Source organism: Pan paniscus, chromosome 19 (assembly GCF_029289425.2).
Source record: "Pan paniscus chromosome 19, NHGRI_mPanPan1-v2.0_pri, whole genome shotgun sequence".
Lineage (NCBI taxonomy): Eukaryota > Metazoa > Chordata > Mammalia > Primates > Hominidae > Pan > Pan paniscus.
In genome coordinates, this window is record NC_073268.2 from 15,243,816 (window position 1) to 15,257,809 (window position 13,994).

Genomic DNA, 13,994 nt, shown 5'->3' on the forward strand with positions numbered 1-13,994 from the left:
ACCTCGGCCTCCCAAAGTGCTGGGATTACTGGCGTGAGCCACCGCGCCTGGCCTAATTTTGCGTTTTTAAGTAGAGACGGGGTTTCACCATGTGGGCAAGGCTAGTCTCGAACTCCTGACCTCATGATCTGCCCGCCTCGGCCTCCCAAAGTGCTGGGATTACAGGCATAAGCCACCGTGCCCGGCTTGAGATAATGATTCTTAACATGTGGTATTTAGAGCAAGTGTACTCCCGCCCTAGACTGTGAGCCCCGTGAGAGATGTGGCTTCAGTGTAACCTCTCTGGCCTCCCCAGGGCTACAGCACACAGCCTACAGAGGTGCTCAATAAATGTTTGTTGACCCAAGTAGTCACATAAGGAGGTGAGTTCAGACGTGGGGGTGGGGGTGCCAGGAGGCAGAGAACCGAAGTAGACCTGGCTGCAGGGCTGGGATCTCAGGGCAGTGCTGGGGACTGGGAATGTGGTGTTGAGAGGGCTTCAGGGAGACGTGATGGGAAGATGGGGAAGCCTCTGCACGTGGACAGAGCCAGGTGGTGTGGACAGGGGCTGTGAGATTGGAGAAGGAGGCGTCTGGGGGACTGGTAGCGGCTCCCAACAGGGGAACGTCCCTCTGGGGGTGGCCTTTATCCATCTCTGCGTGGCCTGTCCTAGCTTCCCTCCTGGCTCGGCCAGCCTCCCGGCTGGTCTCTTCGCTCTCTTTCTTGATCTCTAGCTCTTTATTCCTCTGACATTCTGCCCCATCTGCTCCCGGACTCTTCCGCCGCATCTGTATCTTAGTCTCTTTCTAACTCCCTGCCTGGGGCCCCCACCTTTGAGCATATATCGGCTTCTCTCTCTGCCGTTGTGTTTCTCTGGGGTTATCTTTCCCTCTACTCCGCCCGGACACGCCCTCTATCTCTTCCTCCCACCCTGTCCCAGTCTAGTACCTGGGGTGCGGGTAATGGAGAGACAGCTAGGTCCCTAAGAGAAGTCAGGGGGGCGGGCCCAACCTCTCCATATTTACATATGTATGAGGTCGCCTGGGCCAGTGGCGAGGAGGCGGAGCTTCTGGGGGTGGGAAGGGGGCGGGCACCCCCAGAGCCGCAGAGTATAAAGACCGCGCTCGGCGACCGCGGGCCCCGCACTGCTGAGGAGCGGAGCCTCCGCCTGGGGGGCCCCCCATCCCTGGCTGTCCCCCAGCTGCGCGTCCCCGCCCCACCCCCGCGGCTGAGCCACCACCGGTGCAGTGGTCTCCGCTTGGCGGAGCGAGCCTTGAGCTTCGTTCCACAGCTTCTTTGCATCTTGGATTTCGGGGCGGCCCCCTCCCCCACCTCTCTCTGCCTTTTTGTACCCCGCTTTTTTTCTGCGTTCTGCTCGGTTTTTGTAGCCGTCTGGTTTTGCACCCCATTTCGTTTTGTTTCTAGACGGTTTGGGGGGGGTGAAGCTGCATTCATACCCCTTCCTCTTGTTATTCTCCCCTGCTCCGACAGCACCCCTTTTCATCGCAGTTGGGGGGCCTAGGATCGGTGCATCTTCCGCCGCGCTGCCAGCACCCCGCAGCGCGTGGTCGTGCACCCCGGAATCTGCAGCAGCTGCATATCTGAGGGGGGTCTCCTTTGCCCCCGCCGCCTTCGCTCCCCGTGCTTTTGGGTGTGTGGAGGGCTTCAGCGCGCGGCGCCCCCGCTTCTCCGCAACCCCCCGCCCCGCGCCCGGACTCGCCCCGCGCCGCCAAGATGGTCATCCAGAAAGAGAAGAAGAGCTGCGGGCAGGTGGTTGAGGAGTGGAAGGAGTTCGTGTGGAACCCGAGGACGCACCAGTTTATGGGCCGCACCGGGACCAGCTGGGGTACGCAGGGCCGGCACGCAAGGGGCGGGGGGAGGCCGCGGGGCGACGCCTCGGGGGCGCAGGGTCCCGCCGACGCGGCCCCAGCTCCCCTCCCGGGTCCCCGGCGTCCAGCCTCCCTGCCGGGCTCTGGGCTGGGAGGGGGCCGAATCGCCAGTCTAATCTCCCCGGCTGGCCGTGCGGAGGCGGAGAAAGTAGGTCACAGCCGCCTTCCCGCCCCCCGCGGAGCCCCCTCGGGCGGGGGGTCGCCAGCTCCGCCTGCGTGTCCGCGCCGCGGCGCTCACACTCCCTCTCGGGGCCTGTCCGCTCCACACGGGCGTCCCCCACCTCCAAAGAGCGCCCCTTCCCTCCCTCCGGCTCTCACTAGCTCCGCAGCCCCGTCTATTTTTAGCTCGTGCCCACCCCCTGGACCCTGGGAACGTTCATGAGGGGGCGGGTCTTGGGGGGTGTGTTAGGGGGGGTTCTTCACGGCGGAAGTTGTCTGTATCCCACCGCCTGGCCTTGGGAGCCTTCTGGGACTGCTTTGTGGGTTGGGGGGCTGCTGATAGTATGAGTTTTACCGAGGCTGCAGGTTTTGCTCCCATGTCGGTGACGGTGGGAGGAGTGGTCACTGTGGTGATTTGTGTGCATCAGCCAGCCAGGTGTCTGTGACAGTCGGATGACTTGGAAGCCTCCCCAGGCTGACCATGGCAGGACTCAGGGAGTTGTAGTGGTCGGGGGTTGGGGGGGTGGAGGGGGGTCTGGTGACCGGCACAGGTGCAGGTGAGGGGTGGAATTCTTCCAAGAGGGATGGTCAAGCTGGGACGTTGAGACACAGGGGACAGAGGACACTGTGTGACACGATTTACAATCTTTCCACACTGGGGACTGTCCCCATCAGTCCACCCATTCAGGGGCCTACACGAAGTGGATCCCATGCAATCCATTCCCTCAGGGAACTCAAACTCCAGCCCCTGGGATGGGAAGAATCCAGCAATGCTTGGGAAAGCCAGAGGACTTCATGGAAGAAGTGTCCTCTGAGATGGAAGGATTGGGAGTCCAGGGTGGTGGGAACAGCCGGCCCTTGGGTCCTTACTTCAGGCGGGGGAGCCATGGAGAGATCCCACCAAGGGAAGGCTGTGGGAGATTCTGCCTTTCCTCCCTGCCTCTGCCCAGGGTGCTGGGTGTGAACTGAGGGTGGGGTGACTGTTGAAGGTTTTAACAAGCCGTCTCTGAGAGATTTGTAGCTAGGCTAGTATTAGGTCTTTCATTTCAGGAACTGTGTTCAAAGTTTGGTTTCTGAAGGGCACCGGGAGAGAGATGTTGCTATTCAAATATGAGGGTCCAGTCTCTGCGGGGTGGTATGAGGGTTTGCTTGTGAATGGTGGCCAGTACCCGCTTTAAAAGGCACCATGCTAGCACAGCTTTAAGCATGAGTACGAATGCAGAGGTAACAGATGTGTGCCTTGTCAGGACTATGCATGGTTGAGAAGTTGGAAGTGTAATTGGAGGCAAAATAACAGACCTCCACAAGGTCGGGCTTCACTGTGCCCTAGGACCAGGAGGGGGCTGGGAGTCATGGCTAGAAGCCAGACACAACTGCCTGTTTCCAGTTTGTCTCATTTTGCTCCCAGAGGAAGGCTCTAAGACATCCCTGTGGCTCTGTGATCAGTCCCAGCGCAGAACTTCAGAGTGGGTAGAGGGGTGTGTAGGGATAGGTGAGGTTATGGTGGGAACCTTGGGCCCTGCTGACCCTGTTTCCTCCTCCCTAGCCTTTATCCTCCTCTTCTACCTCGTTTTTTATGGGTTCCTCACCGCCATGTTCACCCTCACCATGTGGGTGATGCTGCAGACTGTCTCCGACCATACCCCCAAGTACCAGGACCGACTGGCCACACCGGGTGAGTGTGGAGGCTCCCCCTGCCAGCTACTCTAACTGCTCTTGTGCCCCCAAACCTCCAGAAGGAACTCGTAGTTCCTTTCAGGAGTTTGATTTTGATGACCCAATCCCCACGTGCTTGGAAGTTCTTGAAATCTGTCCACCTTCCCATTTACTGCAGTTGGGAGCTGTGTGATTTGGGCATGTGGCAGATAGCCACAGGAGATCACCCTCCCATGAAGACGATCTCAGATATTCACCGCTGTCCCCACCCTGGTGTTCCCTGTGTCCATTTTCTTCCCTCTGTGTGCAGTCCCTCATCTTATAGATACCCCCAACTTCTGCCTTTGTTGGCTGTAGGCTTGATGATTCGCCCCAAGACTGAGAACCTTGATGTCATTGTCAATGTCAGTGACACTGAAAGCTGGGACCAGCATGTTCAGAAGCTCAACAAGTTCTTGGAGCGTGAGTGTGGGCCTGGTTATGTGTCAGTTCAAGACTTCGGGCAGGGGACTGGGGACCTTGGAAGTGGAACATCTGGCCCCTGACTCTCTCCCTCCCACCTCTTTAGCTTACAACGACTCTATCCAAGCCCAAAAGAATGATGTCTGCCGCCCTGGGCGCTATTACGAACAGCCAGATAATGGAGTCCTCAACTACCCCAAACGTGCCTGCCAATTCAACCGGACCCAGCTGGGCAACTGCTCCGGCATTGGGGACTCTACCCACTATGGTTACAGCACTGGGCAGCCCTGTGTCTTCATCAAGATGAACCGGGTATCTATGACCTTGGTCCCCAGGGTGAATGGAGGAAGGATCTGGGGACACCACCTGCAGACAATTGCATCCTTTCACTGGGGCTAATGGGCATGAGAAAGACTTGGGTGTTTGTGTAGCTGAGAGAAAAAGAGAGGTGGGACCCTTGGAGGCTAAGCTCTGCAGTTAGAAGGCTGGATGCCTTTTGTTTTTTTTTTTTAGACAGGGTCTTGCTATGTTGCCCAGGCTGGCCTTGAACTCCTGGAATTAAGCTATCCTCCCGCCTCAACCTCCCTAGTAGTTGGGACTACAGTCCCCGGCTTAGCTTGGTCTGGATGCCCATCTTCGACAACTTCTTCCTCTGACTCTCTTCACCTTCCACCCTCACTCCAGGTCATCAACTTCTATGCAGGAGCAAACCAGAGCATGAATGTTACCTGTGCTGGGAAGGTGAGTTCGTTGGGCCTTGTCTGCCTGCTCACCTGAGTGGCTCACCTGAGTGTCCTTCATGGTTTCTGTGTAATTCACCTGTCTCTCCCTATCTTCTTTGCTCCTAGAGGCCCCATCACCATAGAAACAAGGGGGTAAGAGTGGGCTTTTGGGCTCCACTGTAGCTTGAACTCCGAGGGCCCCGCACTCCTCTTGCTTCTCTCTGGGATGCAGAGGCCTGCTCTCCTAGGGGCCAGACACACGCCCTCCTCCACCAACGCCCTGGCCTCTGGCTTCTCTCCCTAACGCTTCCACCTTCTCCTTCATTCCCAGATTGTCCGTGTCTTTCGCTCTCCCTCCCATATGGCCCCCACCCGTCAGTTCCTTCTAGGTGTCTGGTAGCTGCTGATCTGTTAGCACCATCTGCCACCACTTCGTTGTCCTTGGGACCCTGTTCCCCCCTTCCCCCCTGGTCTGTCCTTTCTAGAAACTTGCTGCTCCCTCCACATCCCCTTCCTTGCTTCCTATTCGACCCTTAATCATGTATCTGTTCTTTCTTGGCTCTGCTCCAGAAACTGATTCCTGAGGATGGGGTAAGAACTTGGGGTAGGAGTGGAGTAGGAGGCTTTCGTGCCATTAGCAGCCTTCAGGAGTTCCTAGAATGATGACAGGGACAGACCATCCCCTCATCTACACACGCACATGCAGACACACACACACAGACTCACAGCTCCAGGGAGGCAGACTTGAGACAGGAATAATTGGGGCGAAGGAAGAACAAAAGAACAAATGGAAGTCTGGTGAGCTCCTGGGTGCCTGCCATCCCTAACTGGCTCACCCCCTATCTTCCTGCACCCCCACAGCGAGATGAAGATGCTGAGAATCTCGGCAACTTCGTCATGTTCCCCGCCAACGGCAACATCGACCTCATGTACTTCCCCTACTATGGCAAAAAGTTCCACGTAAGTCCCAGGGGAGGCCCAGGCTGATGGCGGGTGCGGGTGGTGAGCTAGGGAAGGAGGCCGCGTTGCCCCAGGCCTAGACCCTGCACTGCTCCTCCGGCCCAGGTGAACTACACACAGCCCCTGGTGGCTGTGAAGTTCCTGAATGTGACCCCCAATGTGGAGGTGAATGTAGAATGTCGCATCAACGCCGCCAACATCGCCACGGACGATGAGCGAGACAAGTTCGCCGGCCGCGTGGCCTTCAAACTCCGCATCAACAAAACCTGAGGCCCCTTCCTCCCATCCCATCTCTCTCCTGTGGATGCTCCTGGAATGTCCCTGACCCTGCCTGATCCCTCCCTCACCCACCCCAAAGGTATTTTTGATAACAGAGCTATGACTTGTCTGAGCCTCACACCCTTTTCCTTGACTTCTCAACCCAGCCTGAAGTCCATTGCGGTTCCCTGTCACTCACCTTTCCCACCAACTTCTCCCAACCTCAGATCAGTCAGAGAGGGAGCTGGGCTAAGATGGCCACAGAGGAGTTAGGAGCCTTTCTAATTCTGGTTTAGCTGTGAGAGCTATCCACTCTTCTGCCTGCATATCCCCTGAGAGTTATAGGAAGTGCCCACTGACCCACCCACCCACCTACACCCCCCGCCACACACACACACAAACGTGCACACGCGTCTCATTTGACCCCTTTCCTTCCAGAGATGAATGTGGCACTCCCTCCTTCCATTCCTAAGCTCTAGCCACTGTCCCTTGATCTCTCATACTTTCTCCTTGTCTACACAGTCGCCATCTTGGTGACTTTGAATTTATCTGGCTCCTGGGCAGGTCTTCTCCTCCTCTCCATCCCTATTCCCTCCTCTGAAATGCACCCCTTTGTAATTGAGGACAAGGTGGTTCTGTGGCCTTTTCCCTCTTTGCTGGCACGTTCTGCTTCTCACCTTCTGGTGACTCTGTGAGCTGGGAAATGAGGGACTGGAAGTGAGGCCTGTGTTGACCCTTCCTGAAAATCCTCTAGCAGCCCCCGACTTCAGCAGTTTCTTTCTTTTTCTTTTTCTTTTTTTTTTTTTGAGATGGAGTTTCGCTCCTGTTGCCCAGGCTGGAGTGCAATGGTGCAATCTCAGCTCACTGCAACTTCCGCATCCCGGGTTCAAGCGATTCTCCCGCCTCAGGCTCCCGAGTAGCTGGGATTACAGGCATGTGCCACCACGCCCAGCTAATTTCTTTCTTTCTTTCTTTTTTTTTTTTTTTTTTGCATTTTTTAGTAGAGATGGGGGTTTCTCCTTGTTGGTCAGGCTGGTCTCGAACTCCCGACCTCAGGTGATCCACCTGCCTCGGCCTCCCAAAGTGTTGGGATTACAGGCGTGAGCCACCGCGCCTGGCCTTCAGTTTCTTCCTAGGCCATTCTGTCACCCAAATAGCTGCTACCCAGAGGGGCGGGGTTGACCTAGGCTGAATATCCACTTTGTTTTTATGGATGGCTCCCTTCCCCCATTCGCCTTCCCAGAATATCCTTCAAGTTCCACTTCCCAGGGAGCTCTGGGGGAGGGGCGGCCATTCTGGCTCCGTCCCCAGTGGCCACCTTGGAAACATCGGCTGGCTTTGGGACTATTCCACCTCCTTCCCCTGAGCCCAGATCTGCCCCCACCATCCTTTATCTGGCTTCTTTTAGCAAGTTATCAACTAATCACTAACTCCTTCCTTTTCCTCTGCATGCCAGCCTGAAAATTCCAAATCTAGCCTCTGAATGTCTTGGCTCCAACTCTTCAGACCCCTTTGCCTTTAAAAAAAAAACAAAAACAAAAACAAAAAAACCCATAATGCCCATAGAATGTCAAATGAGGGGCCTCCTGCCTCCTGCTCTGAATATTCTGTAGCTGTAGAGGCATTTTAACCCATTGTCCTCCAGCATCCCTTCACTTCCTCATCCTCTCTAACCTCCTTTTTCTTTTTTTAATGCTGCAGCCTCCACACTCCACCCACGGGTGGACCCTTCCCTTTTTCTCTAGCTGGATCTGTGTTTCTTCCCTTCGGGCCCCCATGTTTTCCTGCACCCGCCCTACCATGGTCTCTCTCTGCAGTTATTTAATGCCTGTGTCAGATCTACTGTAAAAAGAGGATTAAGTAAAATAAAATGAGAGCAATTATATATATAAATATATATCATACACAGAGCCCTGTGTGTGGGTTGTTCCTTTCTGAGCAGTTGGAAGAGCCCAGGGAAGGAGTGGAGGGTGGATCTGGGTGGTCCCAAGGGGATCCCCCAGGCCTTGGAGGCCGCTCCCCAGCTTTGATCTCTTCCTTCCAGTGTCCAAGCATCTACCCCCTTCACCTTGACTAATTTAGTGCGCACTATCTTGAGATAACTCCATACAAGAGAGACAGGAAGCCTACGTCCCTTTTGTACAGTGATGCTTATGAAGTGCCTACTGTGTGCATTCTAGGCACCGTGAGGACACAGTTATGAAAGAGGCAGAGATCCTGCCCCCAAGGAGCTCCCCAGTTTAACAGGAGAGGTGAGGAGCACACGAGAAACTCTCATGCAGGGTAGACCTAAACATGCTTCAGGGAAAGCGAGAGAGCCTGTGATGATAAAATTCAGAGCCGTCAACCGCTGTCTGTCAGGCACGTTAAAGGGAAGCTTTCTCAGAGGAGGTAGCATTTGAACAGGAGCTTAAAGGAGGGGTGATTTGGAGAGAAAAGAGCATCAGCAAATGCTCAGAGACAGATGAGAAAAGTTGACTAGAAGAAACATGAATGTCAAAGCAATATGAGCTGGGCGTGGTGGCTCACGCCTGTAATCCCAGCACTTTGGGAGGCTGAGGCGGGCAGATCACCTGAAGTCAGGAGTTCAAGACCAGCCTGGCCAACATGGTGAAACCCCGTCTCAACTAAAAAAAAAAATACAAAATTAGCCGGGCGTGGTGGTGCCCACCTGTAATCCCAGCTACTCGGGAGGCTGAGGTAGGAAAATCGCTTGAGCCCGGGAGGCGGAGGTTGCAGTGAGCTGAGAGTGTGCCATTGCACTCCAGCCTGGGCAACAAGAGCAAAACTCCATCTCAAAAAAAAAATAAATAAATAAATATGAACTATAAGATCCTAATTTTGTGCAAAGTAAACACACAGGCCGGGCGTGGTGGCTCTTGCCTGTAATCCCAGTGCTTTGGGAGGCTGAGGTGGGAGGATTACCTGAGGTCAGGAGTTTGAGACTAGTCTGGCCAACATGGTGAAACCCCGTCTCTACTAAAAATACAAAAAATTAGCCGGGCCTGGTGGCAGATGCCTGTAGTCTCAGCTACTTGGGAGGCTGAGGCAGGAGAATCGTTTGAACCCAGGAGGCGGAGGGTGCAGTGAGCTGAGATTGTGCCACTGCACTCCAGCCTAGGCAGCAAGAGCGAAACTCTGTCTCAAATAAATAAATAAAAAAGTAAACACACACATAAGGATAGAAAAAAATATATATGATGTTTCTTGTAGTATATGGGGGAGGGGAGGGGCTTATAGCTAATTTTTATTTTCTTATCGGGGCCTTTTTTCTTTTTGCAATGAATTGGTCTTAGTATTTGTCTTAAAAAATAGCTTTATTACACATGAATCCACCTATACACAATTTTATCATGAATGCATAATATACACACATGCACGCACACACACACACACACACACACCCCTCATCATATAGAAAAGGATCACTGGGGTTTGGTCATTGTTATACTAAAATTGGGTCATACCATACACACTTTCATGCATCTTACTTTTCCCACTCAATAAATATCATATGTCAGTACTTCCCCTGGCAGAGCTCTAATTTATTTTAAATTTTATTTCTTTATGAACTTAATTATTTATTTATGTACTTATTTATTTTTGAGACAGAGTCTTGCTCTGCCGCCCAGGCTGGAGTGCAGTGGTTTAATCTCGGCTCACTGCAACCTCCACCATCTGGGTTCAAGCAATTCTCCCACCTCAGCCTCTCGAGTAGCAGGGATTACAGGCGCCCGCCAGCACACCCGGTTAATTTTTGTATTTTTGGTAGAGACAGGGTCGTGCCATGTTGGCCAGGCTGGTCTCAAACACCTGACCTCAGGTGATCCACCTGCCTTGGCCTCCCAAAGTGTTGGGATTACAGGCATGAGCCACCTCGCCGGGCCTCCTTGACAATTTTGATATGAGCTTTCTGCATCATTGTTCCTATCTATTGTTTGTCTCTTGACTTTGTAGTATCTTTTTTTTTTTTGGAGACAGAGTCTCATTTCCTTACCCAGGCTGGAGTGCAGTGGTGCAATCTCGGCTCACTGCAACCTCCACTTTCCAGGTTCATGTGATTCTCATGCCTCAGCTACCTGAGTAGCTGGGATTACAGGTGCACACCACTACGCCTGGCTAACTTTTGTATTTTTAGTAGAGAAGGGTTTTCACCGTGTTAGCCAGACTGGTCTCGAACTCCTGACCTCAAGTGATCCGCCCACCTCGGCCTCCCAAAGTGCTGCGATTACAGCCGTGAGCCACCACGCCCAGCCTAAATTTTTGATAGAGATAGGGTTTTACTATGCTGCTCAGGCTGGTCTCAAACTCCTGGGCTCAAATGATCCTCCCACCTCAGCTTCCCAAAGTGCTGGGATTACAGGCCTGAGCCACTGTGCCTGGCCAAGGCCCCAGTTTTATTTTTTCAGTTGTGCCAGCTTCATTTATTTTTTTTCCCCCAAGGCAACTTGGAAATGTGTGTTGGGCAAAAAAAATATATTTTTAAGAGATAGGGGCCAGGTGCGGTGGCTCACGCCTGTAATCCTAGCACTTTGGGAAGCCGAGGCGGGTGGATTGCCTGAGCTCAGGAGTTTGAGACCAGCCTGGGGAACATGGTGAAACCCTGTCTCTACTAAAAATACAAAAAATTAGCTGGATGTGGCGACAGGCGCCTGTAATCCCAGCTACTTGGGAGGCTGAGGCAGGAGAATCGCTTGAACCCGGGAGGTGGATGTTGCAGTGAGCCAAGATCGCGCCATTGCACTCTAGCCTGGGTGAGAGAGCCACACTCCATCTCAGAAAAGAAAAAAAAAAAAAAGAGATAGGGGCCGGGCACGGTGGCTCACGCCTGTAATCCCAGCACTTTGGGAGGCTGAGGTGGGCGGATCACCTAAGCTCAGGAGTTCGAAACCAGCCTGATCAACATGGAGAAACCCTGTCTCTACTGAAAATGCAAAAAAAATTAGCCAGGTGTGGTGGCGTATGCCTGTAATCCCGGCTACTCGGGAGGCTGAGGCAGGAGAATCACTTCAACCTAGGAAGCGGAGGTTGAGGTGAGCCAAGATCGCACCATTACACTCCAGCCTGGGCAATGAGAGCGAAACTCTGTCTCAAAAAAAAGATAACAAAAAGAACAAAAGAACAAATATATCTAATGTGTTCCAATTAAATTGAAATGCTAATTTTGGCCATGTAATAATTCTCCTGTATGAGAACATCTCCTGTATTTGTTACTTGCTTTCCTTGGTTTGTCTACCACTCCATATGTCACATCGACCTCATTCCAGTAGTTATATAGTAAGTTTTCTTTTTTTTTTTTTCTCGTTTCTTTTTTTTTTTTTTTGATGGAGTCTCACTCTTGTTGCCCAGGCTGGAGTACAGTAGGGTGATCTCAGCTCACTGCAGCCTCCACCTCTCGAGTTCAAGTGATTCTCCTGCCTCAGCCTCCCAAGTAGCTGGGATTACAGGCATGTGCCACCATGCCTGGCTAATTTTGTATTTTTAGTAGAGATGGGGTTTCACCATGTTGGTCAGGCTGGTCTTGAACTCCTGACCTCATGTGATCCACTGCCTTGGACTCCCAAAGTGCTGGGATTACAGGCGTGAGCCACTGCACCTGCCTAGCCTATACTAAGTTCTCTAAAATCTGGCAAGGCAAATAGGACACCCTCTCCATTCTGTTGCTTATTATTTACTTATTATTTAAATTTTTATTATTTATGTTATTTTATATTATTTATTTTATTTATTGAGACAGTCTCTCGCTGTGTCGTCCAGGCTGGAGTGCAGCGGCACGATTTCAGCTTACTGCAACCTCTGCCTCCCGGGTTCAAGGGATTCTCCTGCCTCAGCCTCTCGAGTAGCTGGGATTACAGGCATGCACTACCACGCCTGGCTAAGTTTTGTATTTTTAGTATAGACGGGGTTTTGCCATGTTGCCCAGACTGGTCCGGAACTCCTGAGCTGAAAGCGATTCACCCGCCTTGGCCTCCCAAAGTGCTGGGATTACAGGCGTGAGTCACCGTGCCCGGCCTCCAGTATTTTATTTATTTATTTTTTTTGAGACAGAGTCTCACTCTGTTGCACAGGCTGGAGTGCAGTGGCACAATCTCTGCTCATTGCAACCTCCTCCTCCCTGGTTAAGAGATCCTCCTGCCTCAGCCCCCTTAGTAGCTGGGATTACAGGCGTGGGCCACCACTGCCAGGCTAATTTTTGTATTTTTAGTAGAGATGGGATTTCGCTATGTTGGCCAGGCTGTCTTGAACTCCTGACCTCAGGTGATCCACCTGCCTTGGCCTAAAGAGAGAGAGACAGACGGAGTCTCACTTTGTCGCCAGGGTGGAGTGCAGTGACAGGATCTCGGCTCATTGCAACCTCCACCTCCCGGGTTCAAGCAACTCTCCTGCCTCAGCCTCCAGAGTAGCTGGAACTACAGGCACGTGCCACCATGCCCAGCTAATTTTTTGTATCTTTAGTAGAGACGAGTTTTCACTATGTTGGCCAGATGGTCTCGATCTCCTGACCTCGTGATCTGCCCGCCTCGGTCTCCCAAAGTGCTGGGATTAGAGGCGTGAGCCACCGCGCCTGGCCCAAATCCAGTATTTATTTAAACAACTAGTGACACTTACTCGTTCCTATACATTTATGATAAATTTACCCAACTCACACACACACACAGTGAAAATTTGGGATTCTAATTGAAATTGCATTATATTATATTTATCTCGAGATAATTGATTTTTCTTATTTTTTTAGTTTTCCCATCTGAGAATCTATCATTTTCTTTGGATCTTGGCTTACGTCGTTAAATAAGGGTTTGTGGTCTTCTGCATACAGGCTCTGTGCCATTCCTTCTTTGTGTGTGCCATTCCTATTACACTTATTTCTTAATGTTTATTGCTATTGTCTTTTTTTTTTTTTTTTTTTTTTTTTTTTTTGAGATGGAGCCTCACTCTGTTGCCCAGGCTGGAAAGCACTGGCAGGATCTTGGCTCACTGCAATCTCTGCCTCCTGGGTTCAAGTGATTCTTCTGCTTCGACCTCCCGAGTAGCTGGAATTACAGGCTTACACTACCATAGCTGGCTGATTTTTGTATTTTCAGTAGAGACGGGGTGTCACCATGTTGGCCAGGCTGATCTCAAACTTGACCTCAGATGATCCTCCTGCCTCAGCCTCCCAAAGTGCTGGGATTACAGGTGTGAGCCACCATGCCCGGCCTTATTGTCATTATTTTGAATGGAATGTTTTCTTGTTGTCTAATTTTTCACAGTGCTTCTGCTGGAAGATAAAATTAATATTTTTCTACCTACTACTTATCTACCTTACTAAATTCTGTTAATTCCATAATATTTCTGAGTTTTGGTATACTATCCTATAATCAAAAAGGCATATATGTGTGTGCATGTATGTATGTGTTTGTGTATATATATAATATATATTATATAATATATATATAACTTCCAAACATCCACTCTAACCAGAAAGAGGTATATTTACCAGTGATTTTCTTCCTTTTTTGTTCCTCTTGAATGCACTAAAACCAGAGTAGGCTGGGCACAGTGGCTCACTCCTGTAGTCTCAGTGCTTTGGGAGGCAGAGGCGGGTGGATCATGAGGTCAGGAGTTCGAGACCAGCTTGGCCAACATGGTGAAACCCTGTCTCTACTAAAAATACAAAAAATTAGCCGGGGGTGGTGGCAGGCACCTGTAATTCCAGGTATTCAAGAGGCTGAGGCAAGAGAATCGCTTGAATCCGGGAGGCGGAGGTTGCAGAGAACAGAAACCACGCCACTGTACTCCAGCCTGGGCAACAGAGTGAGACTCTGTCTCAGAAAAAAAAAAAGAAAAGAAAAGAAAAAATAAAATAAAACCAGAGTAAGTCTATATCCCCACAGTTTTTAATTTAATTAATTAATTACTTTGTTTATTT

At 51.5% G+C, this 13,994-nt stretch overlaps 1 protein-coding gene across 1 annotated transcript; it reads left to right on the forward strand.

Moving 5' to 3' along the window:
- Positions 1 to 1,109: 1,109 nt before the first annotated feature.
- ATP1B2 (ATPase Na+/K+ transporting subunit beta 2) lies at positions 1,110 to 7,995 on the forward strand. The gene is made up of 7 exons (XM_034941461.3): positions 1,110 to 1,825; positions 3,574 to 3,702; positions 4,041 to 4,145; positions 4,252 to 4,457; positions 4,830 to 4,886; positions 5,729 to 5,827; positions 5,933 to 7,995. Exons 1-7 carry the CDS (start codon positions 1,714 to 1,716, stop codon positions 6,095 to 6,097), a joined length of 873 nt encoding a protein of 290 aa, XP_034797352.1. The 5' UTR covers positions 1,110 to 1,713; the 3' UTR covers positions 6,098 to 7,995.
- The last annotated feature ends 5,999 nt before the right edge of the window (positions 7,996 to 13,994 follow it).

Bases quoted from the DNA above. Each gene is read 5' to 3' on its own strand.
- ATP1B2 (XM_034941461.3), top strand. From the start codon at position 1,714: ATGGTCATCCAGAAAGAGAAGAAGAGCTGCGGGCAGGTGGTTGAGGAG. The intron at 1,826-3,573 runs GTACGCAGGGCC...CCTCCTCCCTAG, and splicing joins CCGCACCGGGACCAGCTGGG to CCTTTATCCTCCTCTTCTAC. The intron at 5,828-5,932 runs GTAAGTCCCAGG...CCTCCGGCCCAG, and splicing joins ACTATGGCAAAAAGTTCCAC to GTGAACTACACACAGCCCCT.